This window comes from Brassica napus, chromosome A3 (assembly GCF_020379485.1).
Source record: "Brassica napus cultivar Da-Ae chromosome A3, Da-Ae, whole genome shotgun sequence".
Taxonomy (NCBI): Eukaryota; Viridiplantae; Streptophyta; class Magnoliopsida; order Brassicales; family Brassicaceae; genus Brassica; species Brassica napus.
This window is the reverse complement of record NC_063436.1, coordinates 16631533-16656723: the sequence shown is the minus strand read 5'-3', so window position 1 is coordinate 16656723 and position 25191 is coordinate 16631533. Positions and strand designations below refer to the sequence as shown.

General features: G+C 35.4%; 3 protein-coding genes across 6 annotated transcripts; 2 read left to right on the top strand and 1 right to left on the bottom strand.

Annotated features, from left to right (window-relative positions):
• Positions 1–5875: 5875 nt before the first annotated feature.
• LOC106353029 (alpha-L-arabinofuranosidase 1-like) lies at positions 5876–10700 on the top strand. Of its 2 annotated transcripts, XM_013792704.3 has the most exons (17): positions 5876–6132; positions 6691–6938; positions 7025–7079; positions 7415–7617; positions 7698–7819; positions 7897–8050; positions 8120–8189; positions 8276–8421; positions 8502–8547; positions 8625–8822; positions 8896–9014; positions 9096–9167; positions 9240–9343; positions 9785–9841; positions 9927–10116; positions 10176–10322; positions 10398–10700. In XM_013792704.3, exons 2-17 carry the CDS (start codon positions 6735–6737, stop codon positions 10551–10553), a joined length of 2043 nt encoding a protein of 680 aa, XP_013648158.2. In that variant the 5' UTR covers positions 5876–6132; positions 6691–6734; the 3' UTR covers positions 10554–10700. The 2 variants fall into 2 exon arrangements, with proteins under 2 accessions (XP_013648158.2, XP_048632329.1); XM_048776372.1 differs by lacking the exon at positions 5876–6132 and having other exon boundaries at positions 6672–6938.
• A 269-nt stretch (positions 10701–10969) lies between these two features.
• On the bottom strand, positions 10970–13911 carry LOC106356765 (putative pectinesterase/pectinesterase inhibitor 24). 2 transcript variants are annotated; one of them, XM_048776373.1, is made up of 3 exons: positions 13131–13911; positions 12614–12973; positions 10970–11856 (listed from the first exon to the last, which is right to left on the bottom strand). In XM_048776373.1, the coding sequence occupies exons 1-3, from the start codon at positions 13804–13806 to the stop codon at positions 11180–11182; spliced, it is 1713 nt and encodes a 570-aa protein (XP_048632330.1). In that variant the 5' UTR covers positions 13807–13911; the 3' UTR covers positions 10970–11179. The 2 variants fall into 2 exon arrangements, with proteins under 2 accessions (XP_048632330.1, XP_013651941.2); XM_013796487.3 differs by having other exon boundaries at positions 10972–11856; positions 13164–13899.
• Positions 13912–19052: 5141 nt separating this feature from the next.
• On the top strand, positions 19053–25187 carry LOC106353026 (DNA gyrase subunit A, chloroplastic/mitochondrial-like). 2 transcript variants are annotated; one of them, XM_022716322.2, is made up of 27 exons: positions 19053–19610; positions 19688–19757; positions 19852–19917; positions 20001–20102; positions 20202–20246; positions 20337–20435; positions 20524–20610; positions 20697–20767; positions 21051–21159; positions 21246–21308; positions 21405–21470; positions 21561–21649; positions 21838–21886; positions 22063–22149; positions 22286–22370; positions 22592–22662; positions 22753–22842; positions 23067–23192; positions 23272–23429; positions 23514–23595; positions 23662–23826; positions 23912–24013; positions 24091–24227; positions 24320–24440; positions 24568–24622; positions 24704–24803; positions 24888–25187. In XM_022716322.2, the coding sequence occupies exons 1-27, from the start codon at positions 19207–19209 to the stop codon at positions 25009–25011; spliced, it is 2823 nt and encodes a 940-aa protein (XP_022572043.2). In that variant the 5' UTR covers positions 19053–19206; the 3' UTR covers positions 25012–25187. The 2 variants fall into 2 exon arrangements, with proteins under 2 accessions (XP_022572043.2, XP_013648155.2); XM_013792701.3 differs by having other exon boundaries at positions 19054–19610; positions 24323–24440.
• Positions 25188–25191: the final 4 nt, after the last annotated feature.

The following is a 25191-nucleotide window of genomic DNA, read 5'->3' as shown; positions in this document are numbered from 1 at the left end:
TATAAAATAAATCTCGAACAACATATGCAAAAAACAATCATAATACTATAATAAAATGATTTATTATTTTATGGTTTTTATTAAATTAAAACATCAAACAAAACTGCAACAGCCTCATATCTTGTAATTCATAAGAGGGAATCTATGGAGAGAGAGAGAACAACAAAGGAAAAACTTTCAGAGTTGCAACTATGCCAGCCAAAGGTTACATCTCATGAACATATGATAACTGAATGTATAAAACAATATGAGAGAATAATACCCTAAATACATGATCTTACTTAAAGCCTTGATAGTAATGGGCTTGGGCTTGGGCTAAAACTTTCTTTTACACACCGGAAAGCTTGCCAATAGCTTGCGATGACGTTCATTTCCCTCGAGTTGTAACCTGTGTATTTGCAAATGGCTCGCGACGCTCCATCTTGTTAACCCCTCGACGTTCATGAACTCCGTAATCGTTTTGGGAGTTGCATCGTTGATCCCGAGATGCTCGATCGCGTCGAGGAAGCGTTGGTGTAGCTGCGGTGTCCAGATCTTTCGTGGTCGTCTAAGAGTCCGTGCTGGTTCGTCTCCGGAGCCACGATCTGCTGAGGAATTGGCTTGTGGAGACGGGAGCTGGAGCTGCGACGGCATCGGTTGAGATTGAGACAAGGGCATGAGCCTGTTCGGAGATGGAAGCTCTTCTTTCCATCCTGCGAACCAATTAGAATCGTCTTCTCTCATCATTAACCCGGAAGAAAAAAGATTAAAGGATTAAATATTTTCTTTATGACTTGTTTAATATTTTACAAGTGAGGGCATCACCCCTTTATATATACAAGTTCCACCTACTCAACTGACGATGTAGATCGAACCGAATCAACGGTTGAGATATAACTTTCTAGAAGTCTCTAAACCTTTTTTTCTAAACTTACTCTCTAAGCAATTTCACTATTAAGTATTCTATAACTTTTTATAATATTCTAGATTTTTTTATATATTTAACAAAATTTTAAAAAGTCTCTACATCTTTTTCTAAACTTACTCTCTAAGCAATTAAGTATTCTATAACTTTCCATAATATTCTAAATTATACTTAGATATTTAACAAAAAGTTAACACTTCAAAAAATTTGAATTAAAGTAGACTTAAACTTTTTGGGGATGACCCATTTGTTATCGGCCAGAATGGGCCGTGACGGACCCATTAACTTTGGCGCATGAGGTCCATCCAAGCTTGTTGACATTTTGTTTTGTCAAGTTTAAAAACTTTGCTTGATATCTTACAAATGAGAGTATCACCTTTTTATATACAAGTTCCACCTCTTCAATGGACGATGTAAATCGAACTGAATCAACGATTAAGATATAACTTTCTAGAAGTCTATACATCTTCTTTTAAACTTACTAGATTTTTTAACCGCGCTACGCGCGGATAAGATATTATATGTATTTCTCAATTCTAAAAAATAATGTATAATATTGTATTATATTATTTAAAGAATAGAAAATAAGACTACATAACAAAAATATATTTTTTATATTTTCTTTTGTGGAAATCATTATGTTGTTTGATTGTTGTACTTAATTCACATATTTGCATAGATATTTGTGATAGATGAATAACTATATTTTTATTATCAGTGAATAATATATATTTATTATATAATATAAAAAAATGGAATTATTTACTTTTTAACAAACTTGTCTCATGTTGGGGACTCGGTTATAGACATATCATATTCGAATGAAACATTTTTACATCTATCAATCTTCTTAACAATCAAGAAACAAATCTGAATATCAAAATAATATCTCATACGATCTCTTTGTGAAATAAATGCTCTGAAGAAATTGAATTTATGCATCAAAAATGACTGAAAATGGATGTGCATATGTGTTATCTAAGTCAGCTTTACAAAAAACTATTTATAGTTCATATATCATTTATGTCCATCCTATTTTTTTGTCCATCATTTCTTAAACATCTTGAAATATGTAATGCTAATTAATAATAAACTTTTTGCTCACAAAATAAAAATCAAATTTGTCTAATTATCGCTTAATTTGTCTAACTGATATATGTATTTATAAATTCTAAAAAAATAATGTATAATATTGTATTACATTATTTAAAAATTATAAAATATGACTACATAACATAAATATACTTTTTAAATTTTCTTTGTGGAAATCATTATGTTGTTTAATTGTTGTACTTGATTCACATATTTGCATAGATATTTGTAATAGATGAATAACTATATTTTTATTATCAGTAAATAATATGTATTGATTATATAATATAAGAAAAATAAAATTATTTACTTTTTAAACAAACTTGTCTCATGTTGGAGACTCGGTTATAGACATATCATATACGAAGGAGACATTTTTACAGTTATCAATCTTCCTAACATTGAAAAAACAAATCTACATATCAAAACAATATCTCATACGATCTATTTGTGGAATAACTACTCTGAAGAAATTGAATTTAGGCATAAAAAAAGACTGAAAATGGATGTGCAGATATGTTATCTAAGTCTGCTTCACAAAGTACTATTCATAGTTCATATATCATTAATGTCCATCCTATTTTTTTTGTCCACCTTTTCTTAAACATCTTGAAATAACTGATGCTAATTAGTAATAAACTTTTTGCTGGAAAAAAAAATCAAATTTGTCTAATTATCGCTTAAATATTTTATTAATATGGTCTAAGAAGCTTTTAATTGATATCATAGTTTAATTTATTAGTTTTTTTGTTAATTTTTAGAGGTTTTTGTATTTAAGATTTTTTTCCATACTAAGCTTTATTTCTTTCACAGAATTGATATATATATATATATATCATAAAAATTACCATCAAATCAGTTTTACTTATTTATTATTTTGTTTTAACGAAAATACACTTTTTAAATAATTTAATTTAAAATAAAATTATATATTAATTTGTTGTATTTTAACAATTTCATTGATTTAATTAATTTGCTTTGGTAGATAACTTAAAAAATTTTCATATGAATCGGGGAAAGCAAGCTTATGTTGTTATATTATATTTATTTTGTGTATATAGAATCTATATATAATGCTAGTGTAATAAAGAAAGAACATTATTTTTTTGTAACTTCAGTAGGGGTTATTGGTTGTTGTATTTTAATGGATTTAAAAATCCAAATTAAATCTAGTGTTATTGGTTCTGTGATTTTCAAATCTGTATTAAAATCATGTGTTATTGGTTTTATGATTCATAAATTCTATATTAAATCAAGTGTTATTCAATCGTACGGATTTACTAATGTATTTGATTTTATAATGGATTTGAATGGATTTGTTTAGATTTTTTAGTTAAAAATACAAAGGCTCAAATCCGAGGAAAAACCTCCGGATTTGCATATTTTACTTGGATTTATAAATAGTATATGGATTTCTAAATCAATCAAAATATATAAACCAATAACACCTCTCAATAAGATACATTATTACAATTTAAAATGAATCAAAATTGAATAAAATGGTAATTAAATATTTGTAAATCTAATTGTTTAGTTGGATTCTCATGAAAAAAAATCGATTGGTTAAGCAAATGTTTCAAAATTTGTTGTGGTATTGTTTTGTCTATAAATTATAAAATTTATTGAATTAATATATTTAATTATTGCATCCTTAAATAATATTTTATTAAGACATTAGAAAAATATGTTTTGAGTTGTTTTGTCAAATTGTACAAAAATCTATGCTTTTTCATATTTGTAACTTCAAAAAGATACATTATGACAATTTGAAATTATTCAAAATTGAATAAAATGGTAATTAAATATTTGTAAATCTAATTATTATTTTTATCTTGTTTAGTTGGATTCTCATGAAAAAAAAATCGATAGATTAAACAAATGTTTCAAAATTTGTTGTGTTATTGTTTTGTCTATAAATTACAAAATTTATTGAATTAATATATTTAATTATTGCACCCTTATATAATATTTTATTAAGACATTAGAGAAGTATGTTATGAGTTGTTTTGTCAAAATTTTACAAAAATCTATGCTTTTTCATATGTCACGAAAATTTATATGTTAAACTTACTTTTACAAAATTCTTAACTTTGTCACGAAAACAAAAATCTATGCTTTTTCATATTTGTCAACGTTCTCACACTTTCTAAGAATATATTAGCTTAGTCACTTACTTATTTTTTTTTTACAAAACGAAGTATCGGAGTCTTGAAAGTTGAATTCATATTATTGTAAATGTACAAAAGAGTTTGTGATTATATACTTAGTGGTTCTTGTATATGTGTCCAAGAAAGTTTCAATGGCTTAGTGGTAACTGTCCTATATATATATCATACTAACCCGGGTTCGATTCTCACATTCGCATTGTTTTTCTATTTTTTACGAAAAATAAATGAGATGACATGGCAATTTCGGGTTTTCTGATTGGTTGATTTTTCTATCCTATGTGGACACCCTCTCCATGGCTTATATCCCCCTTTTAGTATAGTATAGATTTTTTAGCAACTTTAACGTTAAGTATTCTACAATTCTCCATAACGTTTTAGGTTATTCTTAGATATTTTACAAAAACTTAAGAAAAATTTAAATAAAGTAAGCCTAAACCTCTTTTGGATTGGCCCATTTGTTCTCGACCGGAATGGACCGTGACAGATCCGTTAACTTTGGCGCGTGAAATCCAATCTTGATTGATCATTTGCTATTTTTTATTAAATAGTTAAACTGAAAAATCAAAACTGGAAATTTCTGTATAAAATTGTTTGTTTGTCCATTTGATTATCCATCATATCCATTGCTTACTCTTTATTTATCCTGCAGACATCCTTCTGCAAGCAATCCTTGACAACAATTTAGTGTTTCAAAGATAAGAGATTGAGATTGAGACAAGGGCATGAGCTCTTCTTCCCATCCTGCAAACCAATTAAGATCGTCTTTTCTCATTATTTTCTAAAAGATGAAACTTTCCTTGGAAATTTCAAATAAGGGCATCACTTCTTTTATACGAGTTCCACCTAGATCGAACTAGATTAACAATAGAGATTAACTCTCTAAAATTCTCTACATCTCATTTCTATACTTATTCTCTAGCAATTTCACTCTTAAGTATTCTACAATGTTCCATAATATCCTAGATTGTCTTTTAGATATTTTACAAAATCTTAATACTTAAATTTAAAGTAAAGTTAGTTTAAACTTCTTTAGATCGGCCCATTTATTATAGATCAGAATGGGCCGTGATAGATCGCTAACTTTGGTGCGTGGAGTCCATCAAAACTTGTTAATCATTTCATTAGATAATTGAACTGAAAAATCAAAGCTGAAAAGTTTCTGAATAAACTAAATTCTTTACTAATCTATCAAAGCAAGATAACAAAAAATACAAAAATCTCGGTTTTATCATCAAAAGTACAATTGAATTAGTTTGAACATGAATTTAGTTTCACAAACGAGATATAAGAATACCGTAAATAATTTCCTTTTTCATGCATATTCTCTGGTTAAATCAGCCATTAAGTAGAGAACAGAAGCTGAGATGCTAATGCTGAAACTCTTAATGTAAGTACTAGGTAGCTTCCTTTTTCATGCATATTCTCTAGTTAAATCCACTCAAAGATCCCAAAGATGAGACAGCAAGCAAACCTGTGCAGAACTAGGTTGGTTCCAATGATGCACATATATATTGACAATGTAGCACTTCAAATTACAAATTACAACTCGTATCATTTAAACAAAATGGTTACTTTTTTTCTTTTGTTAATTGACATGAATGTGTCTAATCGTACTGTAAACACCACTGAAGAAAAATGTCAATGTGGAAGCCATTGGGAAAATTCATCATTATCCAAAAACAAAAACAAAAAACAAGTAAAAAACAAAAAAAAAGAGATGAGCAGGTGAGTGAAATAGAGGATTCAGTAGTAGTCGCTTCTAATCAACTTCTACCTTCTTCCACGAAAACAAGCAATTCAATCAAACGTGAAAGCAAGTTTTCCTTAATATTTTGATTCTCACTCTTAAGCAAAATATCTCGACACCAACCACAAAAAGACAGACATTCTTTATTACTTCCACTCCTCTCTTCTGTCTGATCCTCCACCATTGTCTGGCTCGCTCGATCCTTTTTTCTTCATTGCCAGGTTTTGTTTCTGTTTCTTATTGATCCCAATTGCTGGTTTATTCACTGTTTATGCCGTTGTTTCTACTTATCCACCGGACAAAAGCTCTGTCTTTCTGACCAATAAGATTTGATGTTTTCTAATGAAAATTCCATAAAGAACTCAACTTTACCTCCCAAATCGAGTGAATCGAGTTTCTTTTTTAGTTTCCCAAGCCAATTTGATCCCTTGAATCTTTCAGCTCTAATCAAATCATTTCAAATAAAAGTTTTTTTTTTTTAAATCAAACTTTCTCCTTGTTTTGTGATTAGCTAATGTGGCATTATAAATTGGCTTTAATATTATCTTAATCTCATGCTTGATCCCAATTTCTAGCACTAGTTCCAATGAGGACAAAGAAAAAGATTAGTGATCATAAAATATAATATTATCCTAATGTTGCTATCTTTCTTGTGTTGAAGATAAACTGATAAGTATAAGCAAAACAGAGAATCTTTTCTACTTGTTGCTGTTACCTTATTTTGAGGCTTTTTTCTTCTTTATCCTCAGCTGAATAAGAATCCAACCTTTCTCTTATAGGAAGCTAGCTACACTTGGTTTCATTTTGCATGTGGTGGTGAATAATGGATTCTGAGTCTTGGAAGCTTCTCAGAAGTGTTTGCATACTTTCTTTCCTCCTCGGCTCTTTCTGTGTCTATCAAAGCCTTCATGCTGTTGTTGCTGCGCAAGAAGAACAAGATACACAACCATCCGTGACTCTGCAAGTAAACGCTTCTAATGGAGCTGGACGACTCATTCCTGATACTCTCTTCGGAATTTTCTTCGAGGTTTGCTAACATATAACACATCAAGTTATGGTTTGGACTTTTGAGGTTTTTTTTTAAATGCTAATATGGTTCAAATCATTTTGCAGGAGATAAACCATGCTGGTGCTGGTGGTTTATGGGCTGAACTTGTTAGCAACAGAGGTTAGAATCTTTAGCTAACTAATCATGAGAAGCCATGAAAACTTAGTTAAGACCATCTCCAATATATTTCGCTATGCTTTCCTCTAAAATAGAGAATCTCTATAATAGAGATGGAGTTCGTCTCAATGTATTTATCTATAATAGCATTGTTCAAAATATAGAGTAGAAAATATTCTTAGAGGAATAAATAGGAATATTTGTTTTGGAGGAAGAAATAGTTACGGGTTGGAGTGAATTTGCTTCTAAATGTTATTATATATGCAAAAATATCAATGGGTTGGAGATGCTTTAAGCTCCGGTTATTTTCTTTTAAGTGAAAACTTTTTGGTTTACAGGGTTTGAAGCTGGTGGGCAGAACACACCGTCTAACATTTGGCCTTGGTCTATTGTTGGTGATCAGTCATCAGTATATGTAGCTACGGACCGTTCATCACCCTTTGAACGGAATAAAATCGCTTTGAGAATGGATGTGATCTGTGATGGCAATGGTTGTCCTTCAGGAGGTGTTGGAGTTTATAACCCTGGTTACTGGGGCATGGTGAGTCTCTCTCTCTCTCTCTATTGTGTCAAGAGTATGAGTTATAAGTTGTTCACTTCTTTTTTTCTATCTTCTCTTAGAATATTGAAGAAGGAAAGAAGTACAAGGTGGCGTTTTATGTGCGTTCGAGTGGTGATATTGATCTCTCTGTGTCGTTGACAAGCTTCAATGGATCGTTGACTCTTGCTTCTGAGAAGATCACGTGAGAAACGCTTGCATGCATGAATACGTTTATGTTGTTGTTGTTGGTTGTTTCAGCTTCCGTTTGTTTCAATGTAGAGCGTCTGCTTCTGATGTTTCAAAATGGATTAAAAAGGAGGTTGTTCTGGAGGCGAAAGGGAGTGATCATGGTGCAAGGCTGCAGTTAACAACAACCAAGAAAGGGTCATTATGGATTGACCAAGTCTCTGCCATGCCGGTTGATACTTACAAGGTAATAGATTTTAAGTATTTATTACAAGATTGTTAATAGATACTTACAATCTCTCTTGGTTTATTGCAGGGACATGGCTTTAGAAATGATCTTTACCAAATGATGGCTGATATAAAACCTCGTTTCATCCGTTTCCCAGGTTAATGTTTAACACTAGTAACATTTTGTTGCGTATGCATCTATAGTTTATTCATTCACTCTTACTCTGGATCATTGTGGAGTTAGGTGGTTGTTTTGTGGAGGGTGAATGGTTAAGTAATGCATTCCGCTGGAAAGAAACTATTGGGCCTTGGGAAGAGAGACCTGGACATTTTGGTGATGTTTGGAAGTATTGGACTGATGACGGCCTTGGCCACTTCGAGTTCTTTCAAGTGAGACTTCTGAAACATGCAGTTTTACATCTATATTGATTCTCTAAGCTCTAATAAATGTTAAATGAACATTCTGGCAGTTGGCAGAAGACATTGGAGCAGCCCCAATATGGGTGTTTAACAACGGTATTCTTCTAACACTCTTTTGTATTCCAAATCCATTGTTGACGTTGTTCTTTACAAGTGTTTCAACCTTTATGCAGGGATAAGTCATAATGATGAAGTTGAAACTGCCAGTATCATGCCCTTTGTTCAGGAAGCACTTGATGGTATTGAGTTTGCTAGGGGAGATGCTAATTCCACATGGGGATCGGTTCGAGCTGCAATGGGACGCCAAGAGCCTTTTGAACTGAAGTATGTTGCTATTGGGAATGAGGATTGTGGAAAGACTTACTACAGAGGTTTCTTTACATCTTCTCTATGATTACATTTGATAGAGTTCTTTGGTACTAAAGTAAGATTACAACATTACAGGGAACTATATTGTGTTCTATGATGCTGTCAAAAAGGCTTATCCAGATATCAAAATCATCTCAAACTGTGATGGATCATCTAGTCCTCTTGACCATCCTGCTGATTACTATGATTTTCATGTAAAAAAAACATAACTTTGAACTGTTTCCTTTTGTGTGTGTGTTTCTGTCTGAATGAAAGTGTTTTCCTTTTTGTCACAGATATACACTTCTGCTAGCAGTTTGTTTTCAATGTATCATCAGTTTGACGGAACTTCACGCAAGGGTCCAAAGGTTTGTGGTGAATAGATTATATGAAGCTTTTTTCAGCGTTTTCTTGCTCACTCTGTGTAAGTTTGTTTGCAGGCTTTTGTCAGTGAATATGCTGTGACTGGCAAAGATGCTGGTACAGGAAGCCTTCTCGCTGCTCTTGCTGAAGCTGCATTTCTCATTGGTCTTGAAAAAAACAGGTATTCTTCAACTTTCCCTCATCTTCTAAGGCTATGAGTAGGCTTGCGGGTTCGGATAGTTTGGAATTCGGGTAGTTCGGTTCGACCAAAATCTCGCCGAACTGAACCAAAAAAAAGTTTGGTATTCGGGTAGTTTGTTTTCTTATCAAAACTAACCGAAGTTTTTGGTTTCAATTATATTTCGGTTAAATTTGGGTAATTTGAGTTAGTTCAGTTGTTTCAGTTCGAAATTTTGGTTAATTCGGTTTGAAATTTGGTTAACATTTTTTTTAGAAAACCGAACTAACCAATTACTGAACCGAAAACGAAGTTTTTTATAAACCAGCTGAACAAACAGAATTCATTACCGAACCAACCAAAATTTCGGTTCGGCAACTTAGGTTCGGGTACAAACAGCAGCCTAGCTATGAGCAAAACATCTTGATGCTTTCTTTGTTGCAGTGACATTGTGGAAATGGCAAGCTATGCACCGCTCTTTGTGAACACAAACGATAGACGGTAACTCTCGTTCCGTTGTTATAGTTTTACTCATGAGGCTAAGGCAATAACAACAACAATCTTGAGTTCTTGATTTGGTTTTCAGGTGGAACCCTGATGCAATAGTCTTCAATTCATCTCATCTATATGGAACTCCTAGCTATTGGGTGCAACGGTTCTTTGCGGAGTCAAGCGGATCAACTCTTCTCAGTTCAGAACTGAAGGGAAACTCTTCTTCTATTGTAGCTTCTGCAATCTCGTGGAAAAACAGTAGCCAAGATTACATACGCATAAAGGTATGTCTAGTGCAGAACGTTTAGAGTCTGAGTTGTCTAACTTCCAAATTCATTTGCAGGCTGTAAACTTTGGAGATAGCTCAGTGAACCTGAAGGTGTTGGTTACTGGATTGGATCCGAACGTGATGAAAGTTTCAGGATCAACGAGGACAGTACTTACATCTACAAATGTGATGGATGAAAACTCCTTCACACAGCCAGAGAAGGTAAGTCAAGAAACGAGCACAGCTTTGAGTGTTTTTTCCTCTATTACTGCCTTTAATCTAATTTGATCTTTGCAGGTTGTGCCACAAGAAAGCTTGCTAGAGATGGCTGAGGAGGATCTTACCGTTGTTCTCCCGCCACACTCGTTCTCTTCATTTGATTTGTTGAAGGAACCTGCAAAGATCAGAAAGCCAGTTTCTGATTCTTCCTATCAGAAAACCTCAACTATGTGATGAGACACGATTGATGATGACAAGGAGTATTAGAAAAACTTCATATTTAAAGTCTCTTGTGGTTAAAGATACTTATATTACGTATGCGTACCCATGTGTATAAAGGGATAAAATAGTTTGGTCAATAAAATCTACTTTCTTTAATCATGATCATGTCTTGCCTTTGGATAGCTTGATATGCACGTAACAAAATGCTAACAGTGTAATTTGAATTTATTCAAACTAATTGAATTTTTATCCGCGCTTGCATAATTATTTTTGATAGACAGATATCTTTTAATGAAAATATTATTTTGTCCACAAATTATATATTTTAACATTTGGTGTTTGTATTTAAATTTGTATGCAGTTATTATTTTTTGAGGAGTGCTAGATTTTTTAGGTTAAGGAGAATTTGGTAGATAAAAACTAAAAAGCTACATTCTTAAATCATGAACATGTCTTGCCTTTGGATAACTTGATGTGCACGTAACAAAATGTTAACGAATGAATTTGAATTTAATCAAACAAATGATACAATAGAATAACGATAAACACTTGCATTATAGCAAATTATGTAAATACGTACACATCCAAAAAAATAAATAAAGAGATTTGAAAGTGAATCTCTTTGTCGGAAAACGAACTCAGAGACCGGACCTAAACGGTACTTTAGTTGTCGGAAGCCATCTTCCTCCATCAATGAACGGTTTAACAGTAAACCTAGTTGCTTCCTTCTTACTTAAAAACCTCAACCCCTTCCACTTAACTCTATTCTTCGTCGACGCACCAGCGCCAAAGTTCTTATACTCACCGTAAAATATAGTATCCGGAGCCGAGTCTCCAACCCACGGCAACCACCCTTTAGGATCAATAAACCTATGTAGAGACGAATCCATTATCACCGTCGTGGAGAAGTTCTTCCAGGGCCGGCCTAAAAACGTCTGAACACCAGTTAGGTCACCTAGAGGAGATATGGTGCAACGGTGAATCGAGATTCCTGTGTTCTGGTTCGGATCTTTACGTCCCTGAGCGGTGATTGTGTTCTTCTGCCCCTTCATTGGTCGGCGAGGGAGAATCTTGCAGTTTTGAAGAACGGACGCTGCGTTACCGAAGATGAAATCGACTGTTCCTATTATGGTGCAGTCACGGTAGTATTGGCGCTGCGCGTGCACGTAAAGCGTGTCTTGGTATGCGTTCATTGTGCAACGGTAAAAGGCGGTGAGGTCCGCGCTTACCATGAGAGCTACGGCTTGGTGTTTGGATGGACCGGCTGTGTTGATGAAGGCCATGTCTCTTGCCATAAACCCTTTCCCGAACACAGCTGTTGAAAACATAATATTGTAATGTCAAAACTGGTTTCTTGAAACATAGCAAAGTACAAACAAGTTTCTAGTAATAAAGTAAAATATAAAACTGGTTTCTTCGGTGACAAGCAACGAATATATATCTTCCTTGTGAAGATTTGTTCATATAAGATTCATTTTGGTTATTGTAGCCACAAAACAAGCATTGAAGTTGATTTAATTCAGGTTTCACTGTTTTCAATCCCTTCTCCACACATAGCATGCAAGCAGGGCATACACAGAGCAATTGAACCAACTTTTATTGGATGATAATGAGTGAATTAACTCAAACTCTCTGTATATTAATGTATTTTCCTTTAAATTTCTAATGTCTAACCACTCAGAATGATGGTTCTTAATTCTTATTAGTATTTCTTGAACCAAATGTTACTATAGGACTAGTAAAACGTTTTTGAATATACCTTACCTCGATCAACAAATGAGATCCTAATATCATGTTAATGCTAAGTATATTAAGTTTTATGAGTTTCTAACTCTAAACCAATTTGCAATGAGTAGCTTGACACACAATTTTTATATCAAGTTTAAAAAAAAATTATATGAGATACACAATTGATTGCTTTTTCCTATAATTTTTTTTAAAATATTAAAAATATCCATTCTTGAGGTTATAAGATTAGTTGGTGTGTCATGTTATGTTTTTAGAGCATAAAATTATTAGTAAAACAACAAACTTGAGTTCTTTGTTTAAGAAAAAAATAGATAGAGATTTACCGAATGTGGCGCTCTGGAAAGTGGGAGTTCCATCAACTACATTAAGTCTACCAGAGACAATACTCTTGCTCTCTCCATCTCCAACCACAACAACATTCCACATGCTCTTCTCCACTTTCACATTCTCAAAATAAACTCCTTTCTTCACATATATAACCGTCCTCTTCTTACTCTTCTCAGGCACATCCTTTAAAGCCCTACGTATCGTTCTATACTTCCCTGATCCATCCTTCGCCACCACAATATCCGCCACTTTCCTCAAATCCGTGCTCTGCAACAGCCTCCTTCCCACGTTGAAGTCCACCGCCAAGTCAGCACTAAGCAGACGTCTCCGTAGTTTGAAGGAGTCAGCGATCTTACCTAACCATGTGTGAATATAGTTAAAAATGTTATGTTATGTTTCATAAGTTTCCAACTCAAAATAAATTAACACTAAGTGGATTAACCTAATTTTTTTATATAATCAATTTATTAATTATCCAACTACCATATAGTAGTTTATTCATACAAAGCAGACGCCTCCGGAGTTTGAAGGAGTCAGCGATCTTACCTAGCCATGTGATGATCGCTAAGGCGTTACTAGTCATCTCCGTTGCGTTCTTGAGCTGACTTTCACCGAACGTCTTTGATTCTTGATCGTTAAACTCAGACAAAGTCTCAACACAAGTGTCTTGGTACGTCTCCGCTGAGCTCAGCCATGTACGTAGGTCTTCGACTAGCTCAGGTAACGTGACGTCACCGTGTTCTGACGATGTTAACGTGTTGTTGAGGTTATCTACCGTTAGGTCAAGAAGCTCAACGCAAGCACTCATGGTCGTGTTGTCGCCCGACGAAGAGAACGCGTTACGAGCTTTTGATACTTCTGCGATCGTGATCTTGACGGCGTATATGAAGAGCTGTTCTGGATTGAGACTGCTTGCGTTTGGAGCCGCTCCGACCGTTTCGAGACACTTTTCTTTGTGTAATGTAACGTCGCAAACGGCTTTAACGGAAACCGAGATTGAGTCTCCGTTAACGTTGGTCTCCGCGGTCGTTGACTTCTTGTTAGCCATGGTTCCGAAGACGGCTCCGAACACGATTCCGGCGAGGACGACTAGTGATACTGCGATGATTGCGATTCTCTTCCTCGACTTGCGTCGAGCTTCGAGCATGGCATGCTCACGCTCGTCTACTTTGCCGTATGTGGATAGCATTTTCTTTGTTTTGAAGTTGATTGTTTCTTGTGTTTGGTTTGTGGAGGCTATAGAGTCAATATAAATACATAGGTAATATAATAATTCGAACAAAACTAACAACTTACGTGCGAGGCATAAAGAAGATCATTAGAAATAAATTAATCTTAATCATCAAGAATGTATTTTTAAGTATAAGTGGCTCTCATGTTTTTAAGCATAAAAATATGTCGGCGAAAGATATATGTTTTTTTTTTTGCTAAATATCGAAACATATATGTTACTTGGAATGTTTGTGAATTATCCCGAAATTCTACGGTTCAACACTACAATATTTATTTAGGATTATAATGTCAACTTTGGATGATAATATATAATTTGATATCAAGCTGTCAACGAATATACATGTTTGATAAGAATGAATTTGATTCATTTTGTTTTTGTACGCTGTCGGCAGTTTTTTTTTTTTTTTTTTGGTAAAATGTTAAATTTATTATACCAAATTTTTAATTTTTTACAGAAGAACGAAGAAGACAAGTAGCGGAAGAACAGTAATTAAACTAAACAGAACACCTATAAGAAATTCTGATTCTAAACGGAAGAAGAAAGATCAATGAGAAGGACCGGAAGTAGCGTAGCGTCGATGGTCCAAAGCAGAGGTATGAGCGGACTAAGCTCCCGGTTGCCGCGAGCTCCCGGAGAGAAAGGCACCCCTAAACCTTGAAGCACCGGGCAAAGGCCTACAGCTTCCAAGAGACTCAATCATCAACACCAACACAAAGAAACCCATCACGGAACCGCAAGTCCGTTCAAAATCGCCTCACCAGCAGCACGAGGAGGAGTCCACAGACCGGCGGTGCCGTCGTTCGGGATGGTGAAGTGGAGATTGCTGCCTCCAATCCTCCAACCACGGGACCGTATACACCCATTTAACCCACCGCACATATAGAGCAATGGGACACATCGGGCACACCTCCTCCAGAGAAAACGACCTTTAAACTAGCAAGAGGACCGAATGCCAAACTAACTCCTATCCATACTCAACAGACCAACACTTCCAAAGAAGCATTACCTCCTACAGATGACGCTTATTTGTGGAGAGAGAGAGACTGTCGGCAGTTTCTTTTTCTTTCATGCAGCTCCTGCAATAGACCTATTAAACCTTCTGTTGGCAATGATACAAAACTATTGGCCTTTTATTTTAAAATCTTTTGATCCAAGCCAAAATACAATATAAAATCTAATCATCTTCCATGACGCTCAACGATTTAGGGTGTAAGTAGGCGGAATAAAATAAATCAGGTTTATAAATTTATGTAATACTATCATACTTGGGATGCATCATGAGCTGAAATTGGCTTTGGCTACAACAGCAGAGCATTACTTCTCGGAAAACACACGGGTTACTAAAGGAAAAATGCTCCTGAATTCTTGTAGAAGTCTCGTTATGTGCATAAATGATTCAGTGAGCTCTTTATATGATGACTTGTAAGAATGTTTGTGATACTTAAAATTTTCAGGATTAGAAGCTTGAGCCTCAGGCAATCGTGAAGATTTTGGAAAGCTAATTTTAGTGTCCGGCTTAAGTTCTATGAAGAAACCAATGCGGGCACACTCTCTCGCCTTCCTAATATTACTTATCTATTTTAAAATGTGAGTTTCTGGTGGAATATGCGGAGCCACTGATCGAGCTATACAAGATTCTTTTGAAGGCACCTGGTGTATATGAAGGTTGGTTCAGTGGTTTAGGCTTCAGGGGATGTTGTTTCGCCTTTGTAGATGCATAACAAGCTACGTTGCCAAAAAAAAAAAAGATGCATAACAAGCTTAGGAAGCTACTTCATATGTGAAGGATGAATATGAAAAGGCCCAACCCGAGTTTATGACCCTTTTTTTCAACAATTTGTGAGCTTGATCACCTAAACAAAGGCACAATTTCAGTTCTATTAAATGAGAAATTGTACATACACCATTTTTATAAATTTACTTTCACAAGATGTCTATTATAAATACATAAAGTAAAACCTCTATAAATTAATAATGTTGGGACTACACCAAAACTATATTTTTTTTATTAATTTATCGATATACTAATTGAACCAAAAACTCAATTTAAAACTATAAAATTATATTATTTTATAGAGATTTTTAGTGTATATTAATTTATAGATTATTAATTTAAAGAGGTATACTGTAAATCGAAATTGAAGATAGTTGATTATTTTCCATGTTTCTTAAACATATTTTTTAGATTATTTTCACAAAATAAATTTATATATTTTCCATGATTTTTAATTATTTTATAACAATTTTTTTAAAAAAATTATTAAATTATTATTGATTAATTATTATTGAAAACTTGATCATGAAAAATGATACAGCAACAAGTTTATTATATTTTAATATGTTTGAAAGTTTAATAATTAATAAAATAATATATCTATATACTTTCTTTGGTCAGATGAGTAAAATATTATTATTTATTTAAAATAAGGGTAATTGGGGGCTATAACCACAAAAAAAACCAATATTCACCATGTAGCCATTTAACCTAACGATTCTATAGATGCTGTTAAAAATATAAAATAATACTGTAATACCCCTAAAAACAACCGGCTCAACCTGATACAAAAATAATTAAATATTTTAATTATTCATCCCACAAAAATAACTCGTGTCTCACCCTTCTTCACATCTTCTCCTTTTAACTTCTCTGTTAATTTTGCTGCAGTCGAACGGTCTCCGGCACCGCTTTCATCCATCGCCTCCACTCTGCATGCAATCAACATCTTTTCCAGATCCTCCATCCTCTGTTTTCAATCTTCTTCGGCGTTACAGTTCTTGGTTAGAGTTTCAGCGGCGGTAGTAAGAAACCCTTTCTACCCAACTTCACCCTTCGATTCTTCTCAGATCTCTGAACCCCCCGTAAGTTCTCCTTCTCTGTTGTAGATTCTCTTCACCGTGTCGTCCTATGTGCTTATTTTCTTCCAATTTGGGGCTCGTCTCATAATCAAAGTGTTATAGTTTCTAGGTCTGTATCATCGGCTGATGTGAATTCGATCGTCCCCGATTCAGAATTAGTCTCTCCCACTAAGTTCTCGGTGCTGTGAAATAAGTAGTGTAGTAATTTAGGGGAAGATGCATGGAATATCATTGATTAGAAATGCTCAGTCGGTACACATAGTATGATATTTTGAATCCGGTTTCCATTTGAAATGTAATAGTATACTTATCCCATTCAACTATTCCACTGAGGATTTTATCACTTGCTATTATGTTTTGCTTTGCTGCAATTTGTGGTCGGTTGTGGTTCTCTCTCTGATGTTCTTATTCTAAGTTATGCTTGAATTGTGGTTTTTGTCTCTGCGATGCATAGTTCATGGTGTAGAAATATCGATTATTTTGTGGAATAGCATCTGCAAGACATAGATGTTTCATTGTATGCTTGTATCAGTATATCTCATTGCTATATGTCATGTTAAGTGGAATAGTATAAGGTTCACATTATTCCATTTTACATGGAATCATACTTTTACATCATACGTCTTTCCATTCGTTAGCTATTTTTATTTTGTTTGACTCATAATTCATTTATATATTGAATATTACATTGTGAACCGTCCTCACTCTTTGCTTCTCTTACTTTTCATTCTTCAGGTTTGGTATGGACGAGTTAGACCATCCAAATAGATTGTTTGAGACATGCTTTGAACCTACCGGCAAAAAAAAAGGTTAACACCTATTTTCAGTATTATGGCCAGTGGATTTAATTTCACAAAGACTTGGGTTGCCTATGTATTGGGATTTATATTTACTAAACTTGGGTTTAGTGTTTACTGTCAAGTGTTCTATTACCATTCCCATTAGCTTTGTATTTCATGTGGCTAATGAGGAATGTAAATACATGTCTCTAGTATTATGGCATGTGAATTTAGTTTCCTGGAGATTTGGGTTGCTTATGGATTGGGGTTTATATTTCTCTAACTTGGGTTTAGTGTTTAATGTTAAGTGTTCTATTACCATTTCTATTAGCTTTGTATTTCATGTTACTCAATCTTTGCTCTAGTATGCACATAGTATCATTTTAAATAGTACATTGTATATAATATAGAAGTCTTCTCGTAATGGATGGTACAAATGTGTACGTAACCCTATACACACATTTATAATCATTAACCTACACCAGTTGTTTAAATTTACACAGTAAAAATATCTTAGTAAATCGACTTCAGCACGTGGCATCCTCATACTCTTTCATTAGGAGTAGCTGTCACCAACTATCCGACTTTCATATTTTCCTAATTTTTGTTTAGTGTTTAGTGTCAAGTATTCTTCTACCAATCCCCCATTAGATTTTGTAAATCAATCATGGATGTATGCAACTAGTATATAAATGACATAGTATATTTTATATGGAATAACAGTTTTCAGATAAATTACATAGTGTATTCTATATGGAATAGACATTCTCACGTAATATACGTCATAAACGTTAATTCACCTTATAACGGACATATATTATCAGAAGTTAACATTGGCATCATTTCATTTAACCAAAATAGAAGGTCACAAGGTTTTCCGTACAACAAACACAATGTGCCCACATTCCATTAAATTTGGGTTAGGTTACATATTCTTCTGTGTGGTTTACCGAGAGTTTACATTTCCATACTATTTGGCCTTTAGTTTATTTCTGTGTGGTTGATAAATTTATTTATGGAATATTTGGCTTGATTTTGGGTAAAGCATTGCGTACTTTCCTTGCATCATGTACCTTTTTAACAGTAGCGAAATTATGAAGACCATATTTCACTTGGAACTATATTTATAATATTACTATTCCACATACGGTACATAGTATGGAAACTCATACAATCAGTATAGAATATACTTGTCGTCATCTTCAGTTCGTCGTTAGGTTAGAATTGTTTATGACACACTTACAACTGTTATCCACTCCTCTCGATCATACCCTTACATCATATGTGTTGAATACAGCTGCACAACGTAATCCATATGTTATGTGATTATTATGATTCCACACAAAAACTCCACATCGTTTACTTTATAATATGAAACCGGTAACCTGTTATTTGAAAGGGTATAACCGGATAGAAGGAAGCACAAAAGTCAGACAATGAATTATGTCAAAATCATAGCTACTTCCTTGACTTATCTCCAAAATATGGCCATTTGGCCAATAAGCCCTTAAAATAAAATAAAATAAAAATACCTTAAGAAATCACAAATTGAGTGTGGATAAGTGTTTTTGTTCGGACAGGAAGCCCCACCCGACACAAACTCTTGAAATTGGCGCCTGAGAAAAAAAAATCTTCGGACCTTCCGGTGTCGCTAGGGTTTTAACTTTTTTTTAAAATCCCTTTTCTTTCTTCCTCTACAAATCCTTAAAACCCTTTGGGCATGACACCCTTTTGCCACTCCACTGTCTCGATCCCTAACCCTAACTCCCTCATGTCTCTCTCCTCCACTCTCCGCCTCTCCTCCTCCCTTCTCCGCCGTTCCCTCAGCCACCCTCGCCACTTCCGCTTCCCCCTCGCCGACCCATTATGCCGTCTCCGCCGCACTCAGCCCTCCGGCCTCCGCTTCATCTCCTCCCTTCCTCCTCAGTCCTCCAACAACGGCGGCTTGGTTGTCTCCGGTGATAACAACAACAGCAACGACGGCGGCGGTGACCCTCGTATAGTTCCCTTTGAGCTTCACAAGGAGGCTACAGAGTCTTACATGTCTTATGCCCTCTCTGTTCTCCTTGGACGAGCTTTGCCTGATGTTAGAGATGGTCTCAAGCCTGTTCATCGGAGAATACTGTTAAGTTTTGAAATTTTAAGTTAAGAAAATAAAAATTCGATTTTTTTTTTATATAAAGTTTGAGTCTTTCTTGCAGGTTTGCTATGCACGAGCTGGGGATGTCTTCTAAGAAGCCATACAAGAAGTCTGCAAGAGTTGTCGGAGAGGTTAAGTGTTTTTTTTTTCTTTCAATTTTTCTCTAGAGATGTGTGAGTGTGTTGCTGAGTAATGTTTGTGCTTGTGGAATGCTTTAAACTACAGGTTCTTGGTAAATTCCATCCGCATGGAGATACTGCTGTTTATGATTCTCTTGTTAGGATGGCTCAGGTATATATACATGTCTTAATCCACCATAGAGTGTTGTGTAGTCTTCACATGTCTGAACTCTTTTTGCATCTTGTCGTTTGCAGAGTTTCTCCTTGAGATGTCCACTTATCCAAGGCCATGGAAATTTCGGCTCCATTGATGCAGATCCTGCTGCTGCTATGCGTTACACTGAGTGCAGACTCGACGTGAGTATCTTTGTGTCATCTTCTATGTTTCTTCTTTCTTGTTATGTGTTTCTGTTTAGTGTCCTCAGATGGTTGATTTTGTTTTCTTCTTCTCTACAGCCACTTGCAGAGGCAGTGTTGTTAGCTGATCTTGACCAAGATACGGTAAATCATACATACGGCTTTCACTTACTCGCCAAGTTGAATAATTGTTGTCTTTTAAGCCTCTCTTTTGTTTCTAAAATTTATTTACAGGTTGATTTTGTGCCGAACTTTGATAACTCACAAAAGGAACCAACTGTTTTACCAGCTCGTCTTCCTGCTCTGTTGCTTAATGGAGCTTCTGGGATTGCGGTAAAAATAATCCGACAAACCTTTGACTTTTTTACTTATTCTTTATTACAATATCTAATTGAGTTTAGATAATTTCCCCTCTGTTTAGGTTGGCATGGCTACGAATATTCCTCCTCATAACCTTGGGGAGTTGGTGGATGTGCTTTGCGCATTAATCCACAATCCAGAAGCAACGGTACAATAGCTACCTCTTCTCTTCTTTCTTTGCTTTAGTGTCCTGTCATATGATGCTGTTTCCACTTTCTTCTTTGTCCCATTCAGCTGCAAGAACTGCTGGAATACATGCCTGCACCTGATTTTCCAACCGGAGGAACAATTATGGGAAACCTTGGGTAAGTCTTTGCTTTCCAGTTTTATCTTATCTCGTTTGTTGAGTCTGTTTGCTTCTGTTTTAATTCAGACTTCCTTATTTACTTATGTCTGAAAACTGGTAAATATGTTTCCTTATTTGCTTGTCCTATGCAGTTTTTTAACCACTGTGTATTTTCTGATTGTACTGTAAAAGCTTACATGTTATCTAATACATATCTACACTTATTTTTTTCTTTCGAGTTTGTTGAATACCGTTATCTTGCATGCATATGCTATTTCGTGATGTTAATCTTGCATTTGCAGGGTCTTAGATGCTTACCGAACTGGCCGAGGGCGTGTTGTAGTGAGAGGAAAAACTAAAGTTGAAATGTTGGATGCAAAGACAAAACGCAATGCAGTTATCATCACAGAGGTGATTGGCTTAGTTTTCAGTTATATACTAATCTCCAAGGAGGCTTCCTGTAGAGTAACTAACCTCTGAATTGAACTTTATTGCAGATTCCTTACCAGACCAACAAAGCTACGCTTGTTCAGAAGATTGCCGAACTTGTTGAAAACAAGGTACTGAGTGATGTATCATGCAAATATATACTAAGTTGATGTTTGCGAAGTTTTTTTTTTTTCATTCTTTGACGTTATGTGTTTGTAAATGTAAAGGTACTAGAGGGGATAAGTGACATACGCGACGAGAGTGATCGTAATGGGATGCGTGTGGTTATTGAGGTATTACACTGTTTGCTCTGCACTCTTTACTTTGTGCTTTAACATTCCATGGTGGAGGGTAACGGTTTTGATATATAATATTTCTCATAGCTCAAACGAGGAGGTGATCCAGCACTTGTGCTAAACAACCTTTACCGGCACACTGCACTCCAATCAAGCTTCAGCTGCAACATGGTTGGGTGAGTTACTCTGAATTCCCTTTTTGTTTTGCCGGTTATCTTATTTAACTCAAGAGTCTCGAGACTTATGGTTGAAACAGAAAAAAATAGCTTCCACATTGGTTATGTAGAGAAGCATTTACAGTTTCTCTAATGAGTATGTTGTATTCCTTGATCTTACCTGGTTATTAATATTACGTGTTTTGCAGTATCTGTGATGGAGAGCCCAAGCTAATGGGTTTAAAAGAATTGCTTCAGGTAACTAGTTGCCTATGTAAATCATTTGTCCTTTTTAAGTTACTGGGTTTATATAATAAATAAACTGAAAATCGATCTTGCTAATATATATTTTTGGACTGTCCAAGAACATAGGCCAGAAGGATGTTTAATTGTCTGTTACTACTTTCATATTGGATTATTATTTTTGTGTGTAGGCATTTATTGATTTCAGATGTTCTGTTGTCGAAAGGCGCGAAAGGTTCAAGCTTTCACATGCACAGAAAAGAAAGCATATTATTGAGGTGTGTGTTTTGTGCTCTTTATCTTAATTATAAGTACTCTCGAAATATCCTATTTGATTGTGATGTATGAAGACCACGATCTCACTATCTAACACTCTGTTTAACTAATGTTTTCCTTCTAATTGCTCCACTGTAGGGTATTGCGGTTGGACTTGACAATGTGGATGCAGTAATCCAACTCATCAGAAAAGCTTCCTCCCCTTCGGCTGCTTTACAGAGTGGTAAGCTGTGTTTTTACTTTCACAATTAACTGTATTATTTTCTTATATGGACTGATGAACATAAGTTTAGGATCCACATTTTTCAAATGAATACATTACATATGAAGCAACATAATATTTTCTCGTCTTGGTTGGTTAATCAAGTTCCATTTGGTGTTAGGTTTGTTGTTGCTTGCAAAGATTTATAATGAATTTTAACATGGTGAAATTTATCTATACAGAATATGGGCTTTCTGAGGAGCAAGCTGAGGCGATCTTGGCGATAAGTTTTCGAAGACTTACTGCTCTTGAGGTGCCTTGTTATTCTATTCAATCGTCATCCTTTTTTTGAAATTGATACTTGTAATCTTGAAGATGTTCTAACTCGATTCTACCTTCACAGCGGAAGAAATTTACTGATGAGAGTACTTCACTGACTGAGCAAATTGCAAAGCTGGAACAGCTACTGTCAAGCAGAGCTAACATTTTGAAGGTAACAAACATTCTAATGCTTCTTCCTTAAGCTTTCTCAGGAAACAGTGACTATTGCTTGTTGCCTTGTATTCGTTGAGTTGCTTACTACATATATTATATACATAACTGTTCTAGTGAAAGAATCTTGTGTTATTATGGGCCATGTTATAGAGAAGATATAGCTCTTTACTTCGTTTTCATCATGTTCATGTTACTTACTAATTTATTTGATATTTTCTTTAGTTAATCGAGCAAGAAGCAATAGAGCTGAAGGACAGATTCTCAACTCCCAGGCGGTCAGTGTTGGAAGATTCAGACAGTGGTGACCTCGATGACATTGACGTTATCCCAAATGAAGAGATGCTGATGGTATGTTCAATACTTAAATCTAGGAAGTTTCTCAACAACTTTGTTTGTTTTGTGACTTTTGATCTCTGGATGGTTTCAGGCAATCAGCGAGAAGGGCTATGTGAAAAAGATGAAGCCTGATACGTTCAATCTCCAGAACCGTGGAACCATTGGCAAATCGGTTGGGAAGCTGAGAGTTGATGATACCATGTCTGACTTCCTCGTTTGTCATGCACATGACCATGTACTCTTCTTCAGGTATTATTTAACTGAAACCGCCTTTGTTTTTTTTTTTGCAATCTGCCTTGTAATTAGTTGCTAACACTTGTTTTTACATTTTAGTGACCGGGGTATAGTTTACTCAACCCGTGCTTACAAGATTCCTGAATGCTCTCGCAATGCGGCTGGCACACCTTTGGTTCAGGTAGTCATGTTTCTATGTATATACATGCCTTGTGGAAGCAGATACTAATGTGACTTGTGGAAGCAGATATTGTCAATGTCAGAAGGCGAAAGAGTAACCTCCATTGTTCCTGTGAGCGAGTTTTCCGAAGACCAGTATCTCCTGATGCTTACAGTGAATGGCTGCATCAAGAAAGTGCCTTTGAAGCTCTTCTCAGGGATACGCTCAACTGGAATCATAGCGATTCAGTTGGTTTGTTCACTTTCTCCTTTCAAGTCAAGTTTTGGTACACTCTTGTTAACAAAGGTTGTTCTGACATAAGTGTTTTTGTCTGCAGAACTCTGGTGATGAGTTGAAATGGGTTCGTTGCTGCTCAAGCGATGATCTTGTGGCTATGGCGTCTCAAAACGGAATGGTAGTCCTGAGTACATGTGATGGTGTAAGTTAGACTTCTTGATTCTTTTTAGAGTAAACGTTGTGTTACTTGAGAGAACTCTAATGGCTATTGTTTGTTAGGTTCGAACACTGAGCAGGAACACAAAGGGAGTGACTGCCATGAGACTCAAGAATGCTGACAAGATGGCGAGCATGGACATCATACCTTCATCGCTGAGGAAAGATATTGAAGTGAAGTCAGAAGAAACTTCGGCTGAGTATGTGTTTCTTTAGTTACATTTGCTCGTTAACACTGTCATTGTCACACTGGTTAATGTTTTGCCCTCTTCTGTACTCTGTTAACACAAAGCAGGAAACAATCAACCGGTCCGTGGCTGTTGTTCGTGTGTGAGAATGGCTATGGAAAGCGTGTTCCTCTGAGTAGCTTCAAGCCTTCGCGTCTGAACAGAGTTGGTTTGATCGGATCAAAGGTATGTTCTCCATTATTACTATCTCATCTCTCACCAGTTAGTTTAATTGAAATGCAAGTTAGGATCTGGATTATAACTCTCTGGTCAGCTTTGTTTATTCACTCATTCTTTGGTCTCATTTTCTCAGTTCGCCGAGGATGATCGTCTTGCTGCTGTATTTGTGGTTGGCTACTCCCTAGCTGGTAAAGACATCACTCTTCTTCCGCAAGATGTTTTGAAACCGTTCTTTCTATAATCTTAAAAATGTCTTTTTCCCCTTGCAGAGGATGGAGAAAGCGATGAGCAAGTGGTTCTAGTGAGCCAAACCGGAACAGTGAACCGGATCAAAGTCAGGGACATCTCGATCCAATCACGCCGCGCACGGTATTATCTTTATTCCCTTCCCAAACTTGGCAAGTCTTTCCTTGTGGTTATTTTATATGTTTGTCATTTGAAAATTTTCTTCAGGGGAGTGATTCTCATGAGACTTGATCATGCTGGAAAGATTCAGTCTGCGTCTCTAATCTCTGCAGCAGATGTAGAAGAAGGGGAGGGAGTTCAGAGTCTTGAAGAGGCTACTGCTAGCTTGTAGATTTTTAACCTTATTCCCCCATCCAAAATCCGTACAGAGGCTATTAGTATATCTATGCTTTTGAATTGTTCTTACTACGAGAAGAGGTGCCATGATTGTAATCGGTTATTAACTCTAGCGTCATGTTTATTCGAAAGTCCCAAACAAAAGATGCCTACTTGAGAAGTTGAGATTCACTGA

What these genes read in the sequence shown, in the direction of transcription:
- LOC106353029 (XM_013792704.3), top strand. Translation starts at nt 6,735, where the DNA reads ATGGATTCTGAGTCTTGGAAGCTTCTCAGAAGTGTTTGCATACTTTCT. An exon ending in TGCCGGTTGATACTTACAAG is followed by an intron (nt 8,051 to 8,119) that starts GTAATAGATTTT and finishes GGTTTATTGCAG; the next exon opens with GGACATGGCTTTAGAAATGA. An exon ending in ATTGGTCTTGAAAAAAACAG is followed by an intron (nt 9,344 to 9,784) that starts GTATTCTTCAAC and finishes TCTTTGTTGCAG; the next exon opens with TGACATTGTGGAAATGGCAA.
- LOC106353026 (XM_022716322.2), top strand. Translation starts at nt 19,207, where the DNA reads ATGACACCCTTTTGCCACTCCACTGTCTCGATCCCTAACCCTAACTCC. An exon ending in TCCACAATCCAGAAGCAACG is followed by an intron (nt 20,611 to 20,696) that starts GTACAATAGCTA and finishes TGTCCCATTCAG; the next exon opens with CTGCAAGAACTGCTGGAATA. An exon ending in TCAGAAGAAACTTCGGCTGA is followed by an intron (nt 24,228 to 24,319) that starts GTATGTGTTTCT and finishes GTTAACACAAAG; the next exon opens with CAGGAAACAATCAACCGGTC.
- LOC106356765 (XM_048776373.1), bottom strand. Translation starts at nt 13,806, where the DNA reads ATGCTATCCACATACGGCAAAGTAGACGAGCGTGAGCATGCCATGCTC. An exon ending in CTCCTTCAAACTCCGGAGGC is followed by an intron (nt 12,974 to 13,130) that starts GTCTGCTTTGTA and finishes ACACATGGTTAG; the next exon opens with GTAAGATCGCTGACTCCTTC. An exon ending in TTTCCAGAGCGCCACATTCG is followed by an intron (nt 11,857 to 12,613) that starts GTAAATCTCTAT and finishes TGTTTTCAACAG; the next exon opens with CTGTGTTCGGGAAAGGGTTT.